Source organism: Periplaneta americana, chromosome 7, assembly GCF_040183065.1.
Source record: "Periplaneta americana isolate PAMFEO1 chromosome 7, P.americana_PAMFEO1_priV1, whole genome shotgun sequence".
NCBI classification, from domain to species: domain Eukaryota; kingdom Metazoa; phylum Arthropoda; class Insecta; order Blattodea; family Blattidae; genus Periplaneta; species Periplaneta americana.
In genome coordinates, this window is record NC_091123.1 from 145,646,658 (window position 1) to 145,664,069 (window position 17,412).

The following is a 17,412-nucleotide window of genomic DNA, read 5'->3' on the forward strand; positions in this document are numbered from 1 at the left end:
TTAATGAATTCAAGACAAATATGGAACAATGATAAGAGCAAAAATAAGACACTGAAACAATGAGAACCACAGAGTTAAAATTACATACAGCAATGATGGTTACTCTACGCCTATATACGATTGTGAAAACTGATTGGTTTAACATTCAAACATAATTAGAAGCAGCAGAGATGAGATTTTTCGAGTCACTTACAGAGCAGCCCTATACTATTAATAATACAAATAAATACAGATATCAGAAATACGCTACAAATAATAAATACAACTGAGAAAAATAGATGAACCAAGGAGAGGGTGGTTTCAAAATTCACAACGCACATCAAAAAATACATTTCCAAATCTAATTTGAAATTATAAACCAACAGCATTGAAATCCAGATGCCGTCCCGTATCAAGAAGAGGAGATCAAATGAAAACCTCTTTAAGTCGGAATAGGTCAAATGGTTTAAACCGTAATTACAAAGAAAAAGATTCGTGTTAAAGAGTGGACACCAAAATGAGGAAGTAGTGTGTATCACCAGATGAGAAGCCGGTTCTTTGTCGGAGACCTTACTTACTTACTGGCTTTTAAGGAACCCGGAGGTTCATTGCCGCCCTCACATAAGCCCGCCATTGGTCCCTATCCTGAGCAAGATTAATCCAGTCTCTACCATCATATCCCACGTCCCTCAAATCAATTTTAATATTATCCTTTCATCTACGTCTCGGCTTCCTCAAAGGTCTTTTTCCCTCCGATCTCCAAACTAACACTCTATATGCATTTCTGGATTCGCCCATACGTGCTACATACCCTGTCCATCTCAAATATCTGGATTTAATGTTCCTAAGTATGTCAGGTGAAGAACACAATGCGTGCAGCTCTGCGTTGTGTAACTTTCTCCATTCTCCTGTAACTTCATCCCTCTTAGCCCCAAATATTTTCCTAAGAATCTTATTCTCAAACATCCTTAATCTCTGTTCCTCTCTCAAAGTGAAGGTCCAAGTTTCACAGCCATACAAAACAACCGGTAATATAACCGTTTTATAAATTCTAACATTCAGATTTGACAGGAGACTAGATGACAAAAGCTTTTCAACCGAATAACAGGCATTTCCCATATTTATTCTGCATTTAATTTCCTCCCGAGTGTCATTTACATTTGTTACTGTTGCTCCAAGATATTTGAATTTTTCCACCTTTTCGAAGAATAAGATCGAAGAATTAATGATATTGTTCTACTTGGTTTCTGCATTCCTTAGAATTAATATCCTTAATACAATGTTATTTTCTGCCCTCCTATATTGATAAGCACAGATTTGCTATTTTCAACAATCTAGTCGTCCCTATCAAACGCCGGAGCTAAGAATTTTCGACACCTGCATCAAATACACGTTTCAAACAATGGGGCACCTCCAATTGGTTGTTGGCGAATTAATCGACTGCAGTTACCTCATTTGAAAGTGCCTATTTAAAATGTTTGAGGAGAAGTTGTACCGATAGATCGTCTTACGGGCAAACACAACACGGTAATACCAAGGTAAGTCACCGCCACGCACTGGAAAGGTTGCTAAAGCTCGTCACTTCAACAATGGCTTCGAAATGGGCAAACACTAGGCAGCTAGGATTGGAGTCCTTCACGGGGTAAAAAGAACATCCCTGATGGAGCAGTGGTGAAACGAGACCGGCAGAGAAATCTGCCGCCATGCCTTCTTATGACATGCCACTACATTGCCATGGAAACGCGTTGCTCCGCCCACCTAACTGTGCACGAGCCCGCGGGATGGTTGCTAGTAGCAACAGTTACGGGGCCGGGTCAGGCTCCGTTATATGGACCCGGGCATCAGCTCTCCGTTTTTGTGGCAGATTTAACCCTTTGGTGCATAGCTACGAATACGTCGCAGAGAGACTTTTGTAGACGTGACCTTCATGTTTGATGGATCGTGAACATATTCCTTGGAATTCGCTATATCTAGAATATTGAACTCCTACAATTTTATTTGAGATGTATTCCACTTTGAAACGCAGTAATCCTCGATTCAGGAAATGCAATACACAGATTACAGCTCGGAATCAAGAAAAAGACAAATACATATGCTTTACACTGCATAAATCAATTCAATTATTTTGTAATACTGCCAATAACATTGCTGTTCATTGCTTACTGTCTTGAATATACATAAATTAAATCACCTTATATACAGAATTAACCATAAGTAATGTCATTAATTCAGGGGCTTATTCTTTGAGATATTTCACACAAAAAAACTTTAATACAATTTTGCTCGTTTTAGGCTCCTTCTTTAGATAAAAATTGTTTTATATGAAACTTTTCTGGAAAGCCATTGATTTAATTGCCAATATGCCCAGTTAATTTAAGAGAGCAGTGTATTATGATAATAAATTATTGGAAGAATTTTATTTTTATTCTTTAAATGTGCAGAATTTTGAACCGAACAAATGTAACATTGGAAAATTCCTTTGCTACATTTGTTCGGATCAAATTTCCGCACATTTAAAGGACAAAACTATTTTTTTCAATCATTTATTACCACAATACAGTCCTCTTTTGAATTGAGCATATTCGAAATTAAATCAATGGCGTTCCCAAAACAAGCTATGAAATGTTTCATATAAAACAATTTTTATCTCGAAAAGGAAGCAAAAACGAGTAAACTGTATCAAACGTTTTTCGTTTGAAATATCACAAAGAATACCCCCCTTAAATTAATTACATGATTTACGGTTCACTCTCTATAACCAGATAAGATGAACTTTTATTTTCTGGTTTGTATGCAACATATAATTCTTCATGATCCCGAAAGCAAAATGTTTGACTTAATGTCTATTATGAGATTTAAATAGTCTATACATAAATTTCACAGAATTTTTAAATATAAAATAGCTATCCGTGTACTGCAGACAATCGTAATGTTATTTAGGAAGATCGGAATTTAAAAGCGGTGTCATTGGTAAAGGCGTATTAGAGACGTATAATTACATTCTAAGCATAATCCCTTCTTTTCACATAGTCAGCAGTAGTGTCAATCAGATCACAATAAAGGTATCTAATTGCTTCCGTGGAATTTGGTCAAATATTACAAGGACGATTTAGAGTTACTTCTTTAATAAAATGGATGATCTTCAATGCCGGAAGAATTGGAATATCAATAACTTCGCATTAAGAACTACTTCCCTTGCAACATTCAATATACCGCATAAGCCAGGTATGCGAGCAATATATTTTTAAAATGTCACACCAAAAGACAAAAGTCTTGGTAATTAGGCTAAAGCAAGATATTCCGTAAGTACATTCCAAAAATAATGATAAATAATTATATAACAGAGCAATTATCACACTTTAATTTCTTAGGATGTGATGTAAAGTTATGAAAGAGTGGAAGACGTAATAAGCTTAATAAAGTAAATAAATTTCAAGCAATCTGTGGCACAATCAATAGAATTGTGGTGTAGGGATCAGCATGTTGGTTTCTTACGCAGAGGGCCCGGGTTCGAATCCCGGTCGAGTTGAATTTCCTAGTTGAGGTTTTTCAGGGTTTTCCCTCAACCGTAAGGTACATGCCAGGAAATTCGGGCCACAACATCCCTAAATATCACCGGCCTCATTCATCACCGAAATCATATTCATAACAAATCAGTAGGCCTGATACATATAAAGTCACCATCTAGTTCACAACAATAGAACCAGTACTCAACAATAGTACACAGGCCTTCGGATTTCACTCAAAAAGATTAACTCGCGATATGACCAAAGATGTTAAAGCGAGTATAAATAATAGCAGGAAAAAAATCAATAGAATTCTTAACCCTTAAATGGGCAAAACTTCATTTCTCACACTAGTTTATTAAACCGTGTCGGACTGTAAAGAAAACAACTATCACAATGTCCATATTTTATATGTTGCACAATATTACAGTATTGTGAAATTTTAATTTTCCTACCAATTTTTTTATTGTTCTATTAAAATTATAGCATACAGTATAGCCTATTAACCTGTTGTATCCTATAGGATACTTTGCGAATTTTAGGGTTAAATATAAGGTCACAAGAGAAACGTATGAAATTTTACGAAGTTATGGCCACACCGAAGCAAGTCATGTGCACTTACAAAGCGAGATAGACAAAAATATAGCATCTGCAGAAATAAAGTTTAAAAAAAAAAACAAAAGGTTGTAACTTAAAAGATCAAGAACAAACTAGTAATATAAGAAATTAATTAAAGATATATTCATTCAATAATAAAATACATGAAAGCAAAGAAAAATGGAGTGAACACACAGAATGGAAGAAAACAGGATTCAAAAACAAACACTGAAGTACAAGTCTACAGGTAAAATAGAGATAGGACGTTCTAGGAAAAGGTGGCTGGATGAAGTCGGAACAGTCTACTGAGCAGGGATGTCAAAGCGCCTGTATTGCGTGCTCATACTACAAGCAATACAAATCCAACAAGGTTCACTTTTAAACAAGTACAATAATCTCCCTTAAGGAAATGTCGTGCGGGTTCTAGAGAGCACACAGTGCAGGCGCTCTGACATCCCTCTACTCCATGAAGTAAATTATAATAATAATTATTATTTATTTATTTAATCTGATAGGATTAAGGCCATAAGGCCTTCTCTTCCATCCTACCAGATAGCACATATAAATACAAAAAAGAAATACAAACACTGATGAAAATAATACAAATTAAGTTAAAGCCGCATAGAGGGTCAACAGAGTCAAAAGAACACTATAGAGCTCTCATCGAGCTAATACAAGAGAAAAGAAAGAAAACAGAGATAGCAATGATATTGATAACTGACAATAATAATAATAATAATAATAATAATAATAATAATAATAATAAATACATTACATATTAATTTTCAATTTTACAACAGCATAGTTACAATATTTACTATATGTCATGGGTTAAGGTGAAGTTGCACAACCTAACATGTGTTCAACAAGCAATTCCACGAACTAGAATGTGATTTTTTAATTTAAATTTGAATTTTGATATTGTCCGACAGTCTCTGACATGGTCAGGGAGAGAATTCCAGAGGCGTGGAATAGATATGCTGAAAGATGATGAGTAGAAGGATGTTGATGATGAAGAAGAAGAATTAACTTGCTTCCCCAAGATACGATGCGGTTTCATGTAACTTTATTCTATGTAATCCAAAATGTCACGAATAAAGTAACTTAATTTAATTTGGATTAAATCGCAACTGAAGAGTAATTTATGTTAACGCTATGCTATTGACTGCGAACAAAATCCATCAAATACTTGAAGGCAGATAGACGACAGCTCCAAAAAAAATTCCCATTATGAGAGATGCTGAAAACATATGTAGACTATGTAAATGGGAATCTCTAAACCTAATTTTTTTTTTCATAATGATAAAGTAAGGATAGGGCTATACATAGAGTTCTCTAATATTACATGGATGATAAATAAATGAAGGCCTCATCTCATAACCGAGATTGACAGTTTTTTGGTTATTAACAGCCTATAAGTCACATTATTTTTATTTGGTTAAATAATTATGTAAATATGTTAACAAATGATTGAATTATGCTGCTTGAAAAATATGGCAATCCCCTTGTGTTTTCAGTAAAAATTTGCATGCAATTTGTATATGTGGGTTATAATTATTTATTACCGAAGTCTTGAAATATTATCGAAGCAAATGAGCCGTTCAGAGCAAAAGTGGTGTAAGTCAAAATTGGATAATGAAGTTTAAAGTAAAAACTCTGTAAAATTCAGCGCAAAGTAGCAATTAATATGCCATTCTTGCTATCCACTGACTACTAATAGTTTAAATAAAGTAAATATTAATTACTACTTTACGCTGTATTTTACAGAATGTTTACTTTAACCCTCATTACCCATTCTTGACTTGAACCACTTCTGCTCTGAACGGCTCAAATATAAAATTACAAACTGAAGAGACGGTTACAAATAAAATGGACAGGAGACGTCGACATGGTCTGAAGGATTAAATAATATTATCGTTGAAGAAGATGCTGAAGATGATTAGAACGACGACTTTGTTGGCCGGTAAAATACCAAAATAATTCCCTGAAGCACTTTACCCTTAAAACTTATGTTAAACACAAGTGACAAATTATCTGTTAAGTTATTCTACAAATAAAGAACATTACAATCCCCTCAGCGTAGACTTCCCAGCAGTTTTAATCACTTTCTAGTCTGAATCACTGAAGTTAAGTGGATGTTGCAGAAAACAAGGCGTAGCTTCAACCGCGCTCTATTCGTGTGTCTGTAATTATCGGGATTCGAACGCGCGACTTAATTTCCGTCATAACGAGTCAAATTTGAACAGCGAATTTTGGCAAAGACAGGTGATAGAAGATAAACTCCTAATTTGGAAAAGGTTGGGTGAAGGAGTAGTTTAATGTCTCTTTTCCTCTGGAGATTACATTAATTGTGTTTGAAACTTCCCTGTGAATGCGGTTATAAAAACTTAATACGTATTAACAATGGCAGGCAAGCCTATTGCAGTAATAAGTGGTGCCAAGAAGACATTTCATCACCACCACGTGAGTTATAACAACATATAATTCAGTACGAGGCTGGTGGTTACTGTAGCCAACAGCAGAAATCTGTTCTTGAAGTACCGGAGTCAAGGTTGGTTCAATGCATCATCGAGTTTGAGGCTCACACGAAAGAGTGATTTTCTTCAAAGATATCATCTCGAAGTCACATATTTGCAGACTCCACCCAGAATTGCTTTCGATTCAGACCTTTTAGGTGGACTACTCTCGATGCAAAACAATTATTCTTAAACAGCGAAAGCCATAAAGATAAAGAGTGGATGAGAAGGAAACCCAAGATTGCACCGCTTGCGGAGGTGCCTCTCCCCGAAGACTTCGGTTTTACCGCCAATGCAGCCACTAGCGCCGTGTCATAAATTCATCGACCCCGAATAGTTTAACATTGTTGTTAAACAAAAACTGGCGAGCGCTCGTCGAGACCACAAAGTGGGTAATTTCCTCGTAGTCACGTATCGCTTGCACCCATAATGCGAAATAGGTTAATCACGAAATTACGTCGAAGATGCGCGCGCGGCCTGGGAAAATGACGTCAACGACCTCCGGAGACATAATCTCCCTCAACTGGCCTCCCTCTGAACCCAGGTCACATGCATCTGACCCGCTGGGAACAAAAATCAGCTTAACAGCGATTTACTTATGTCACTGTTGATGTACTAGCAACCATATCAATGCCACTAACTCTAAGGTTCAACTGCAATTAATAAATTGACAGAAAATAAACTTAACAGCGATTTTCTTATTTCATTTCTAGCACTATTACGATCTCATATCCTGGCAACCGTACACAGCGAACATGGATTATACTGTCGTAATATTTCCGGGTCACGCACTACGTAGTGACTGGGTCTACTACGTCTACAGCTTGCACTAGCTACTGCTGGAACAAGTGCTTAACGTCGATTAAAAATATACTTGCAGATTTTGACAGGAATAAACATTCCCAGGAACGAATAGTAGTTTTTGAAAGATCCTTCCTCCTCGCTATTAGAAAGACAGAAACGTATGTTTAATATGCAGGGCCGTTTTTTTTTAAAGCGATGAATGCGAAATGTGACAGAGATACACCATGCAGGTTTCATCGTAAATGCGAAATGTGATAGATACACCATGCAGGTTTCATCGTAAATGTGATTGAATGATGACAGTAATTTGTCACGAATTTTCGTTAAAATTTGCTATTTCTGCGAAAAACTTCGTTTTTTTGGAAGAAAAAAAACATTTTAAAAATTATTTTAAACAGTTAATTACGATATACTGCATTAGTTTTGAAGATGTTAGATGCAACAAACTAGTGAGAAAAATTATTTCGAAATTCTTCTATTATACGTTTTAATGACCTATAAAACCATTCATGACTGGATGTTTGTACAAAAACTGAGTTAAGTAACAAGGCTGATTTAATAGAGTTAAACTATTACCTATTATTATTATTATTATTAATATTATTATTATTATTAACAGCTTTATTTCGCCATGAATGTTGCAAATACAATGCCGTGTAGACTATAAGATTATTGTGAATTAAGATTATGTATAAGTGTTTCGACATTACATGGTGGAAAAAAATAATCATGGAATTTCCAAGAAATTAGTGGCTTTTAACTATAAGTACGATTTTTTATTCATTTCTCACAATTTTTTTTTTAAGTTTTCTCCCCTCCCCCTCCCCCAAAAAACAGCTCTGGTAAGATGAGTCGCCTAGTTCCAAACTGCACTTTCTTCAAATTATGAAATATGAGATTAATGTTTCAGTGCAGAATTTTGCAAGGAACGTGATAAACTGGTTGTTTGCAGTCAAACTGGAATTTATCTATCTTAAAAATCGACGTTTGGAGTCTAACTGCTCTAGTTCTTCGTGTTTTCTTACAAATCAGATTTTTGGATGAAGTACAGTTTGATTCTAGGCGACTCATGAAATGTCAAATCTTACTTACTTACTGGTTTTTAAGGAACCCGGAGGTTCATTGCCGCCCTCACATAAGCCCGCCATCGGTCCCTAGCCTGAGCAGATTAATCCAGTCTCTACCATCATATCCACCGCCCTCAAATATATTTTAATATTTTCTTCCCATCTACGTCTCGGCCTCCCCAAAGGTCTTTTTCCCTCCGGCCTCCCAACTAACACTCTATATACATTTCTGGATTCGCCCATACGTGCTACATGCCCTGCCCATCTCAAACGTCTGGATTTAATGTTCCTAATTATTGTATGTCAGGTGAAGAATACAATGCGTGCAGTTCTGTGTTGTGTAACTTTCTCCATTCTCCTGTAACTTCATCCCTCTTACCCCCGATATTTTCCTAAGCAATTTATTCACCCTGACAAATCTACACACCCAAAACAACCAATTTCCTTTCATATCTCGTTGGTGAACACTTATCAACATTCCCATCTTCTACAGATGTTTAGGGTGGACAAAAACTACATGATTTACGTTTGTATAAAATGTTTTCTTCACAGAACTGATGTAACTATGTAGGCCTGAGGCACATGATGGGACCGGGAGGGTTGATGTACCGAACAAGCTTCAACAATTGAACGGCAAACTTGTACTGTTGCGGTGACGATCCCTGAACTCAAACCTTCCCATCCTGTAACGGCTCATCTCAATTCGCCTGCACTTTACATGTACGTCGGTGGGTATTGTTACACACAGGGTTATAATATGTAGACTACCGGTGATATTTTGAATCAAGGCGTTTCCGATCTCTTGTACTAGAGTTGCCGTGGTGACTTCTGTCACCAAGAGTTGAAAACTGAGTAACGGTGGCTCGAATAGTATTTTTGTATCGCGTATACGTGAAGTGAATCTAGCACATGGGACCGGAAAGCCCTGGACCTCAGCTCACCTTCTGGCTGGCGCGGTGCTGCGCTCGGATGACGGCCGCCTGCGCCATAACGTCACATCACAGTCACTGCTGTCACCACTACACTCGGGGCCACGCGCCTCGCGACTGACGAGAGCTGAGCTCCGCGCTGAGCTGCTGAGCGGAGCGGACGGGTGGGGGCGGCCGAGCCGCGGTTGGCTGGGGAGACTCGCGCAACAACGAGCTATGCCGCAACACGCGAAAACAAATAACAACAACCCTCCAGCTATCTAAAATTAAAACTTACTGTGCAAGAATTAATTAATTAATTTATTTATATACGTACTCATTTATTTATTTATTTACGTACTCATTTATTTATTTACGCACTCATTTATTTATTTATTTATTTACGCACTCATTTATTTATTTATTTACGCACTCATTTATTTATTTATTTACGCACTCATTTATTTATTTACGCACTCATTTATTTATTTATTTATTTACGCACTCATTTATTTATTTATTTACGCACTCATTTATTTATTTACGCACTCATTTATTTATTTACGTACTCATTTATTTACTTATTTATTTATTTATTTATTTACGTATTCATTTATTTATTTATTTACGTACTCATTTATTTATTTATTTACGTACTCATTTATTTACGTACTCATTTATTTATTTATTTATTTATTTACGTACTCATTTATTTATTTACGTACTCATTTATTTATTAATTTATTTAAGCATTCATTTATGTACGCACTCATTTATTTATTTATTTACGTACTCATTTATTTATTTACGCACTCATTTATTTATTTACGCACTCATTTGTTTATTTATTTACGCACTCATTTATTTATTCATTTATTTATTTATTTTACAATTTACTACCTACATAATATACTGGTGAAGACACATACATTTTGAAGATTTCTTTCCACATCGTCATTTTAAATCTAAATGCTATACTTTGTAATACATCCCAGTAAAGCGCAACTTGAATTACCAAACAACAATTCCGTCAAGGGGTGCGGGATGGTTTTTAAAGTAAATAGTTCACATTATCGGTAATATAAAATTTAAAATATGTTTATTCTTCTTCTTATTATTATTGTTATTATTATTATTATTATTATTATTACATTCTTCACCTGACAATTAGGAACACTAAATCCAGACGTTTGAGATGGGCAGGGCATGTAGCACGTATGGGCGAATCCAGAAATGTGTATAGAATGTTACTTGGGAGGTTCGAGGGAAAAAGACTTTTGGGGAGGCCGAGACGTAGATGGGAAGGTAATATTAAAATGGATTTCAGGGAGGTGGGATATGATGGTAGAGACTGGATTAATTTTGCTCAGGATAGGGACCAATGGCGGGCTTATGTGAGGGTGGCAATGAACCTCCGGGTTCCTTAAAAGCCAGTAAGTAAGTAAATAAGTAAGTAAGTATGTATTATTATTTTTTTTATTTTAGTAGGTTATTTTACGACGCTTTATCAACATCTAGGTTATTTAGCGTCTGAATGAGACTCAGTCTCCTTTAAGCCAAGGAACAACGCGGTTCGATCACCTGAACCATCCATCGTGGTAAATAGTCACTGAAGATGGAGAAGCATCTCCGAAACATGTCTGACTATTAATAATTTCTTTAATAATTATATTATATTTATTAGTGTTCATATAACTGTAATATATAATTTGTAATGTTTCTAATGTAGATATTACTTGGATGCTGAAAAATTAGAAAAAAAAAAAAGAAAACGATGGATAAAAAAATTCAAATCTAAATACGGCAATTTTTTCCCCTCATATTTTAAGAAAGAGTGGTTCAAAGTTGAAGGAGGGTTAAACTTGCATACGTCACTGCCAAACAAAGATGTTAAATAACATAAAACTCCGTACACTCGAGGAACCATTCTTAGAACATGATTCTTCAACAGCTCTCAATGTTTAAAATATCAGGAAAGCCATCACTTTCGTTCGTGCTTTAAAACCACAGCCGAAAAATACCCGCATGCCGCAGACAAAAAGATTAAAGCACGGCCATTTCCCAGAATTACAGTATTCAGTGGCTTTGTGTGAATGTTGTGTACTATTTATCACCTTCAGAACGACTCGTGAACAATATTTGGTTGCCACCCTCCCCCTCAACACTCTAAAGTTCAGAGTCAGTGAGAAAATGAGATGGTAATGAAGGTATGGTCGAGAATCTTAAATCTGTGGCTCAGTTTCTTAGATCGATCTGGCACTTTCACCAAGTGCGTGAATCCAACACGTGCCAAAAGTGAGTCATCTGCCGATACTATGGCCATTACAAAGTGCCTTACTACAGCGGTGCATACGTAATGCCACTCTTGATCACAAGCAGCGGCCCATGAAACCACGCAAGTGTTATGAGGTATGGGGAAATACGGTATCATGTATGCAGAAGAACAAAACAGTAAATTTCTAAAATACTTTAAGCAAGAAAATGTGTTGATAAGAAGATAATCTTCTGTAGGCTTGCCGTATTCATAGACATTTTTATCGCGGGCTTTCGGTGGATTATCAGCGTTTTTCGTATTCATAAACCAGTGTTAGCGATAGGATATGATTTGAATTCTGTACTAGTAACCAGTGGATAGCCGGGGCTAGCTTAGTACGCTCGTAGCGCGTGCTGCGAAATGTCTATGAATACAGCCCATACTGTTTAAAACCTCCAAAATGCAAGACTGCAGCAACTTATATAATCAAGTGACTGTCATTTCAGAATGTGTACAAAGATCGTACCTGCAAATTCGGGTATTTACGAATAAGTGTGCAAGGAACATAAGGACTTCAGCTCAACACACAAAACGTTTTTAAGTAAAGGACACATGAAGCTGCTTGAGAGATCATTTCAAATCATTTTTAAAATTCAACTTTCGTAAACATAAAACCATGGTTATATTAACGAAATAATGCGATTTATTTATGTATTAATATAAAATTCGAATAAGACTTCATTCTGTTCTTCTTGTCTAGCATTCAGAAGAAAATTGTTTTTTCCAGGACGAAAAGATCATGTAACCTGGAGTCCTTGGTGCACAGCAACAAACATTCGTCTATTTCAGCCATTTTCAACTGATGTGCAGCGAGAAAATTAAATTAGTAAGTATATGGTAGCAAAAATTGGAAAAACAAGTGAAAATAGTAAAAAGAGTGTCCATAGGAGTCAACTTTCAGCGAACGCGGCACAAATCAACATTCAGTAGACACATTGTTGGTGTGCGAGCGGCAGAGAAGAGAATGACTGATACATAGTCGCGTTTCCCAGGTCACTAGAGTTAGAATATTGTATCAACTTGAAGTGAACTAGATTTGAATTTAGGGCGGGGTCACTACGACCCATCACTGCGATCATATATCTATTGCGCTGACCCTCAAGCTAAGCGTATTCCCAAACCCATACAGGCCAACTATACTAATTTTTTAAAAGTCATGTTGAGTTCAGATAAGTTTATGAAATAATATCATATAAATTAGTTTTTTTTTTATTTTTCAGTCAATCACTTATCATGTTAAGATGGCAGAAATGGATTCTGTTACATCAAGATACAATGTTAATATACGTCACGAATATTTTCGACTTACTTTCAAGTCATCTTCAGGTGATAGTTTTCTAACAAACAAACATCTGAACTAGGTGAAAATATTATTTAAACATATTTATAAAACACTAGTAAATAGTCTGACCATGCATACTTTACATAAAATGATTGAATGGCGTACATAGTCTTAAAATTAAATTGGCATACAGATATAAAGCCTTCCAATGAACATAATTATAATACAATATATTAAGAGGCATGCAGTGTGCCTGACTTATGAAATTAAAATCGTTTAAAATTATTATGTATAAAACTGAAGACTAGGCTTGTTCTTTATGACGTTCAATGTATTGGAAGACTGTATGAAGTGGATGTAAAAGAAAATCTCGGTCTATTCGCCGTGGTGAGAGGAGTTACCATGTAACGCCAAGATGAGAAGGCCACATCATCTGAAAACCTCCACTGTACATCTTTCGTGAGTATTAACCTTTAAAGCCCCTTTAAGGCTTTAATCACTTAACTTCTCTTCAAAATTTTAAGACATCTTTGATAATTTTTTCAGATATAATGCCTCTCACCACGGCGAATAGACCGAGATTTTCTTTTACATCCACTTCATACAGTCTTCCAATACATTGAACGTAACAAAGAACAAGCCTAGCCTTCAGTTTTATATATAATAATTTTAAACGATTTTAATTTCATAATTCAGGCACACTGCATGCCTCTCAATATATTGTATTATAATTATGTTCATTGGAAGGCTATCTGTATGTCAATTTTAATTTTAAGACTATGTACGCCATTCAACCATTTTATGTAAAGTATGCATGGTCAGACTATTTACTAGTGTTTTATAAATATGTTTAAATAATATTTTCACCTAGTTCAAATGTTTGTTTGTTAGAAAACTATCACCTGAAGAAGACTTGAAAGTAAGTCGAAAATGTTCGTGACGTATATTAACATTGTATCTTGATGTAACAGAATCCATTTCGGCCATCTTAACATGATAAGTGATTGATTGAAAAATAAAAAACTAATTTATATGACAACTATACTAAGGTTCTCTGTGTACCCATGTTTCGTACCTGGCAATCCCACTCGTCCCTAGCGTAGCCTCCTTCAGTGTATCGACAGCTGGCGTTAGGAGAATGTTACGGAACGATGACGGAATGATGTAATGTCTAATATGAGGAAACGGGAGAACCCCGATGAAAACTACAAATGCGGTCTCTTCCGCCACAAGGATCACTATAGACCAACATAAAAAATATGTTTTACTTGTTTTTATGAAAATTCCCCCCCCCCCAGTTAGAAACAACAGGTTTATAGTATATATAGTGTATCATGGGATTTTAAATTACAAATATAGTGTGTCACATATTGGAAAAGGTTATTTAACATCAATAAGAAGAAACTTTTTGAAGTTAAGTTAATAGCGAGAGTAGAAGACTTAATAGTTTAACAGGCTGTCGGGATTGCATGCTAATTGTAGGTACAGTATATGTAATAGAAAGTTATGGTGAAACCCGTATATATAAGTTGTGGTACATCATAACTAATATAAAATAATGTTGATGACAAATATATCTACATAGTGAAAAAGGTTTAAAAACGCTGGTCCATTTGAAAGTAGACTTTAGAACCTTTCCCTTTTTAAGTTTGCAGTTTCCCCTGATACTCCGTACATTAAATGAATATCGTCTAATAATTCAGCATTAGTGAAACTTCCCAGTACGCCAAATATTAGCGAGTGACTTCCTGTAAGGTTAACAACCTTCATCTGAGGCAGAATGTGGTTGAAAGACGTACGTATAGTCTAAACCAGCAGTCATCAGCACCGAGCACCCTGGGGCTAGCGTCTCTTACCCGCGGAAAAGAAACTGCACTATGGTTCATTCTTAGCTGCTAGCGGGTATGCTCTCTACCTCTTCCTGCTGCACGATGGGGACACACGGGACGGCTCCGCTTGCCCTTTACCCATTTCAGCGAGTTCTGATGACCACTGGTCTAAACGGTCAGGCGTTTCATAGTACGGTAATTCACAAGACATTAGACAATAAAATACGAGATACATTTTTATAGAAGACTATTAACGCACGGGAAAAGTAAATAGGGCGGTGGTTTATGTGCATTTTCCTTAAATAAATATTAAAATATTTGCATGAATACCCCTTACATCATGTATACTTGTAATATATTAATTTAGCAAGTACCACCAAATGAAGGACAAGAAGTATCATATTACTCTACATTTAAGAGCTGCCCGTAAGGTCGACATCCTCAAACCTGTAAACCTGTTTGTACACCGGCAAACAAAGCAGACGTTTGTTCTGTATTTTTGTATATTTGTAAAACTGTTGAAACATGATATCTCCTAACATAGTCTGAGAACATCTATCGTTCTCATAAAAATGTTACGAGACATCCTGGAACCGAAGTCAGGACGAGTAGACATTGTGTCTAGTTGCTATGGCAACATGAAATAAGAGGCAAGAGCAGGCTTCACCTTTCACCCGTTTCCCATTCCTTTCTCTCGGCCGCGCTGTCGTTTATTGACAAAAAAGGCCATTCAGCGCGTGAAAGCACGACATGCGAACACTGCCTTTTCTTGTTTTGTTTCCATAGCAACTCACATCACCCTTACAACGTTAGTAACAAAATGATTGTAAATAACGGTCGCGTTTACATCTATACTGTACAGTATTGCATGTTAGTTGCTTTTTAAATGTATACGTACTGTATTTTTGAACATGTAAGGCCGTATTCATAGACACTTTTAGCGCAGGCTTCCGGTGGATGATCAGCGAACTAACGTTTTTCTTATTCATAAACCAGTGTTAGCGATATGATATGATATGATATGATATGATATGATATGATATGATATGATATGATATGATATGATATGATATATGATATGATATATGATATGATATATGATATGATATGATATGATATATGATATGATATGATATGATATATATGATATATGATGTGATATGATATATGATATGATATATGATGTGATATGGTATATGATATGATATGGTATGATACGATATGGTACGATATGATACGATATGGTAATGATATATATGATATGATATATGATGTGATATGATATGATATGATATGATATATGATATATGATATGATATATATGATATGATATGAATCCTGTACAAGTAATCAATCGATAGGCGGGTCTAGTTTAGCACGCTCGTAGCGCGGGCTAGCGAAATGTCTATGCATAGTACCCACAGAGTTCATATTAACCTAATTTGTTCATTCTATTTGATCTATTAGGTAAAGAGTTTGTCCAGTTTCTAATCAAAACACAGTTTTTCAGTAACCATCCGTTTTATCCAAGTTTTTGCTTATCCGAGGTAGTCTTCATTAACTCGGATAATCGAGAGACTACTGTACGCCAAGAAGTCCAAGTCTTCTGCAACGGAACATTACAAATGTGCTTCTAATTTTCTAAATTCACTAGCCGTTTCTAGTTTCCTGAAATATCCTTAAAAGAATTTACGAACTCTAGTTACAGTCACTTTTAAACTAAATGTTACCCTTCTCAAGATGTCTGTCATTCCAATAAATTCCTGCTTCAATTTTCAAACAATAAAGTTGTCAAGTAACAGAAAACTCCACGCACCACGTAACTACCCTCAGAATCAGAATCATCAATAGTTCTTAACTAACAAACAGACCTATTACAACTTCACTCTTGTCAAACAAACCACCACTTCCGCATGTACTGTAGAAAGTAACAGAACGCCGCAAGGCGGATTTTATCAAAACCAAGTAGTCGAGTGGAATAACGACAGAGGCTGCAACAGTTCAGAGAGAAATTATTTTAATATATATTATGTAAGTAGAAATGAAAACTGGGACTAACACCAATATGTAGTGAGTGTGGGTGTAGTCTTTTTCAGTCTCCATATTGTCACGGTGCTATTTACTTATTTATGAGCCACTGTACGAACTCTATGCGTCTTTTGCAGCTGTTCAGATAAGTCGTTAGCAAGAAGCAATACCGAACTAGAGTCCAGGGAAATTGTGCATAGTAGACGTAATCAGGGATGTCAAAGCGCCTGCAACCCGTGCTCTCAAGAACCCGCACAACATTTCATTAGGAGCCCAACTATGATGAATGCTGTGCTGTCGGACTGCAGAACCATAAGCCACTCTTCAAGTAAGTTGATCGTGTCGCTTACATAACAATGGAGTCTGAAATCACTTGAATGAAAACATGGACTAAAGTTGCATACACACTATGCTGACGTGTTAACCCGCCATCTGGGGCTAGGTTTGTACTCTGTTCCGACGTTGTACCGCGTCAGTTAAATCGATTTTACAAGAGCAGTGGGTGGGCTCTAGACAAAAAAATAAATAAATGAAGACATGAGAAAAGAATTAGCAATAGACTAATTACTTGCTTGCTTACTT

The 17,412-nt window shown here is 36.0% G+C and overlaps 1 protein-coding gene across 7 annotated transcripts in view; it reads right to left on the bottom strand.

Moving 5' to 3' along the window:
* Nucleotides 1-17,412, bottom strand: part of Rhp (GTP-Rho-binding protein rhophilin) — a 287,147-nt gene that overhangs the window by 101,675 nt on the left and 168,060 nt on the right. Inside the window, exon 1 of one of the 7 annotated variants that reach the window (XM_069831461.1) lies at nt 9,411-9,537. The exons of the other annotated variants lie outside the window; for them this stretch is intronic. Within the exon in view, the coding sequence (XP_069687562.1) occupies nt 9,411-9,458 (48 nt within the window). The 5' untranslated portion in view covers nt 9,459-9,537. Of the gene's footprint in view, nt 1-9,410; nt 9,538-17,412 lie in introns of those variants that run through there. 7 annotated transcript variants of the gene reach the window in all.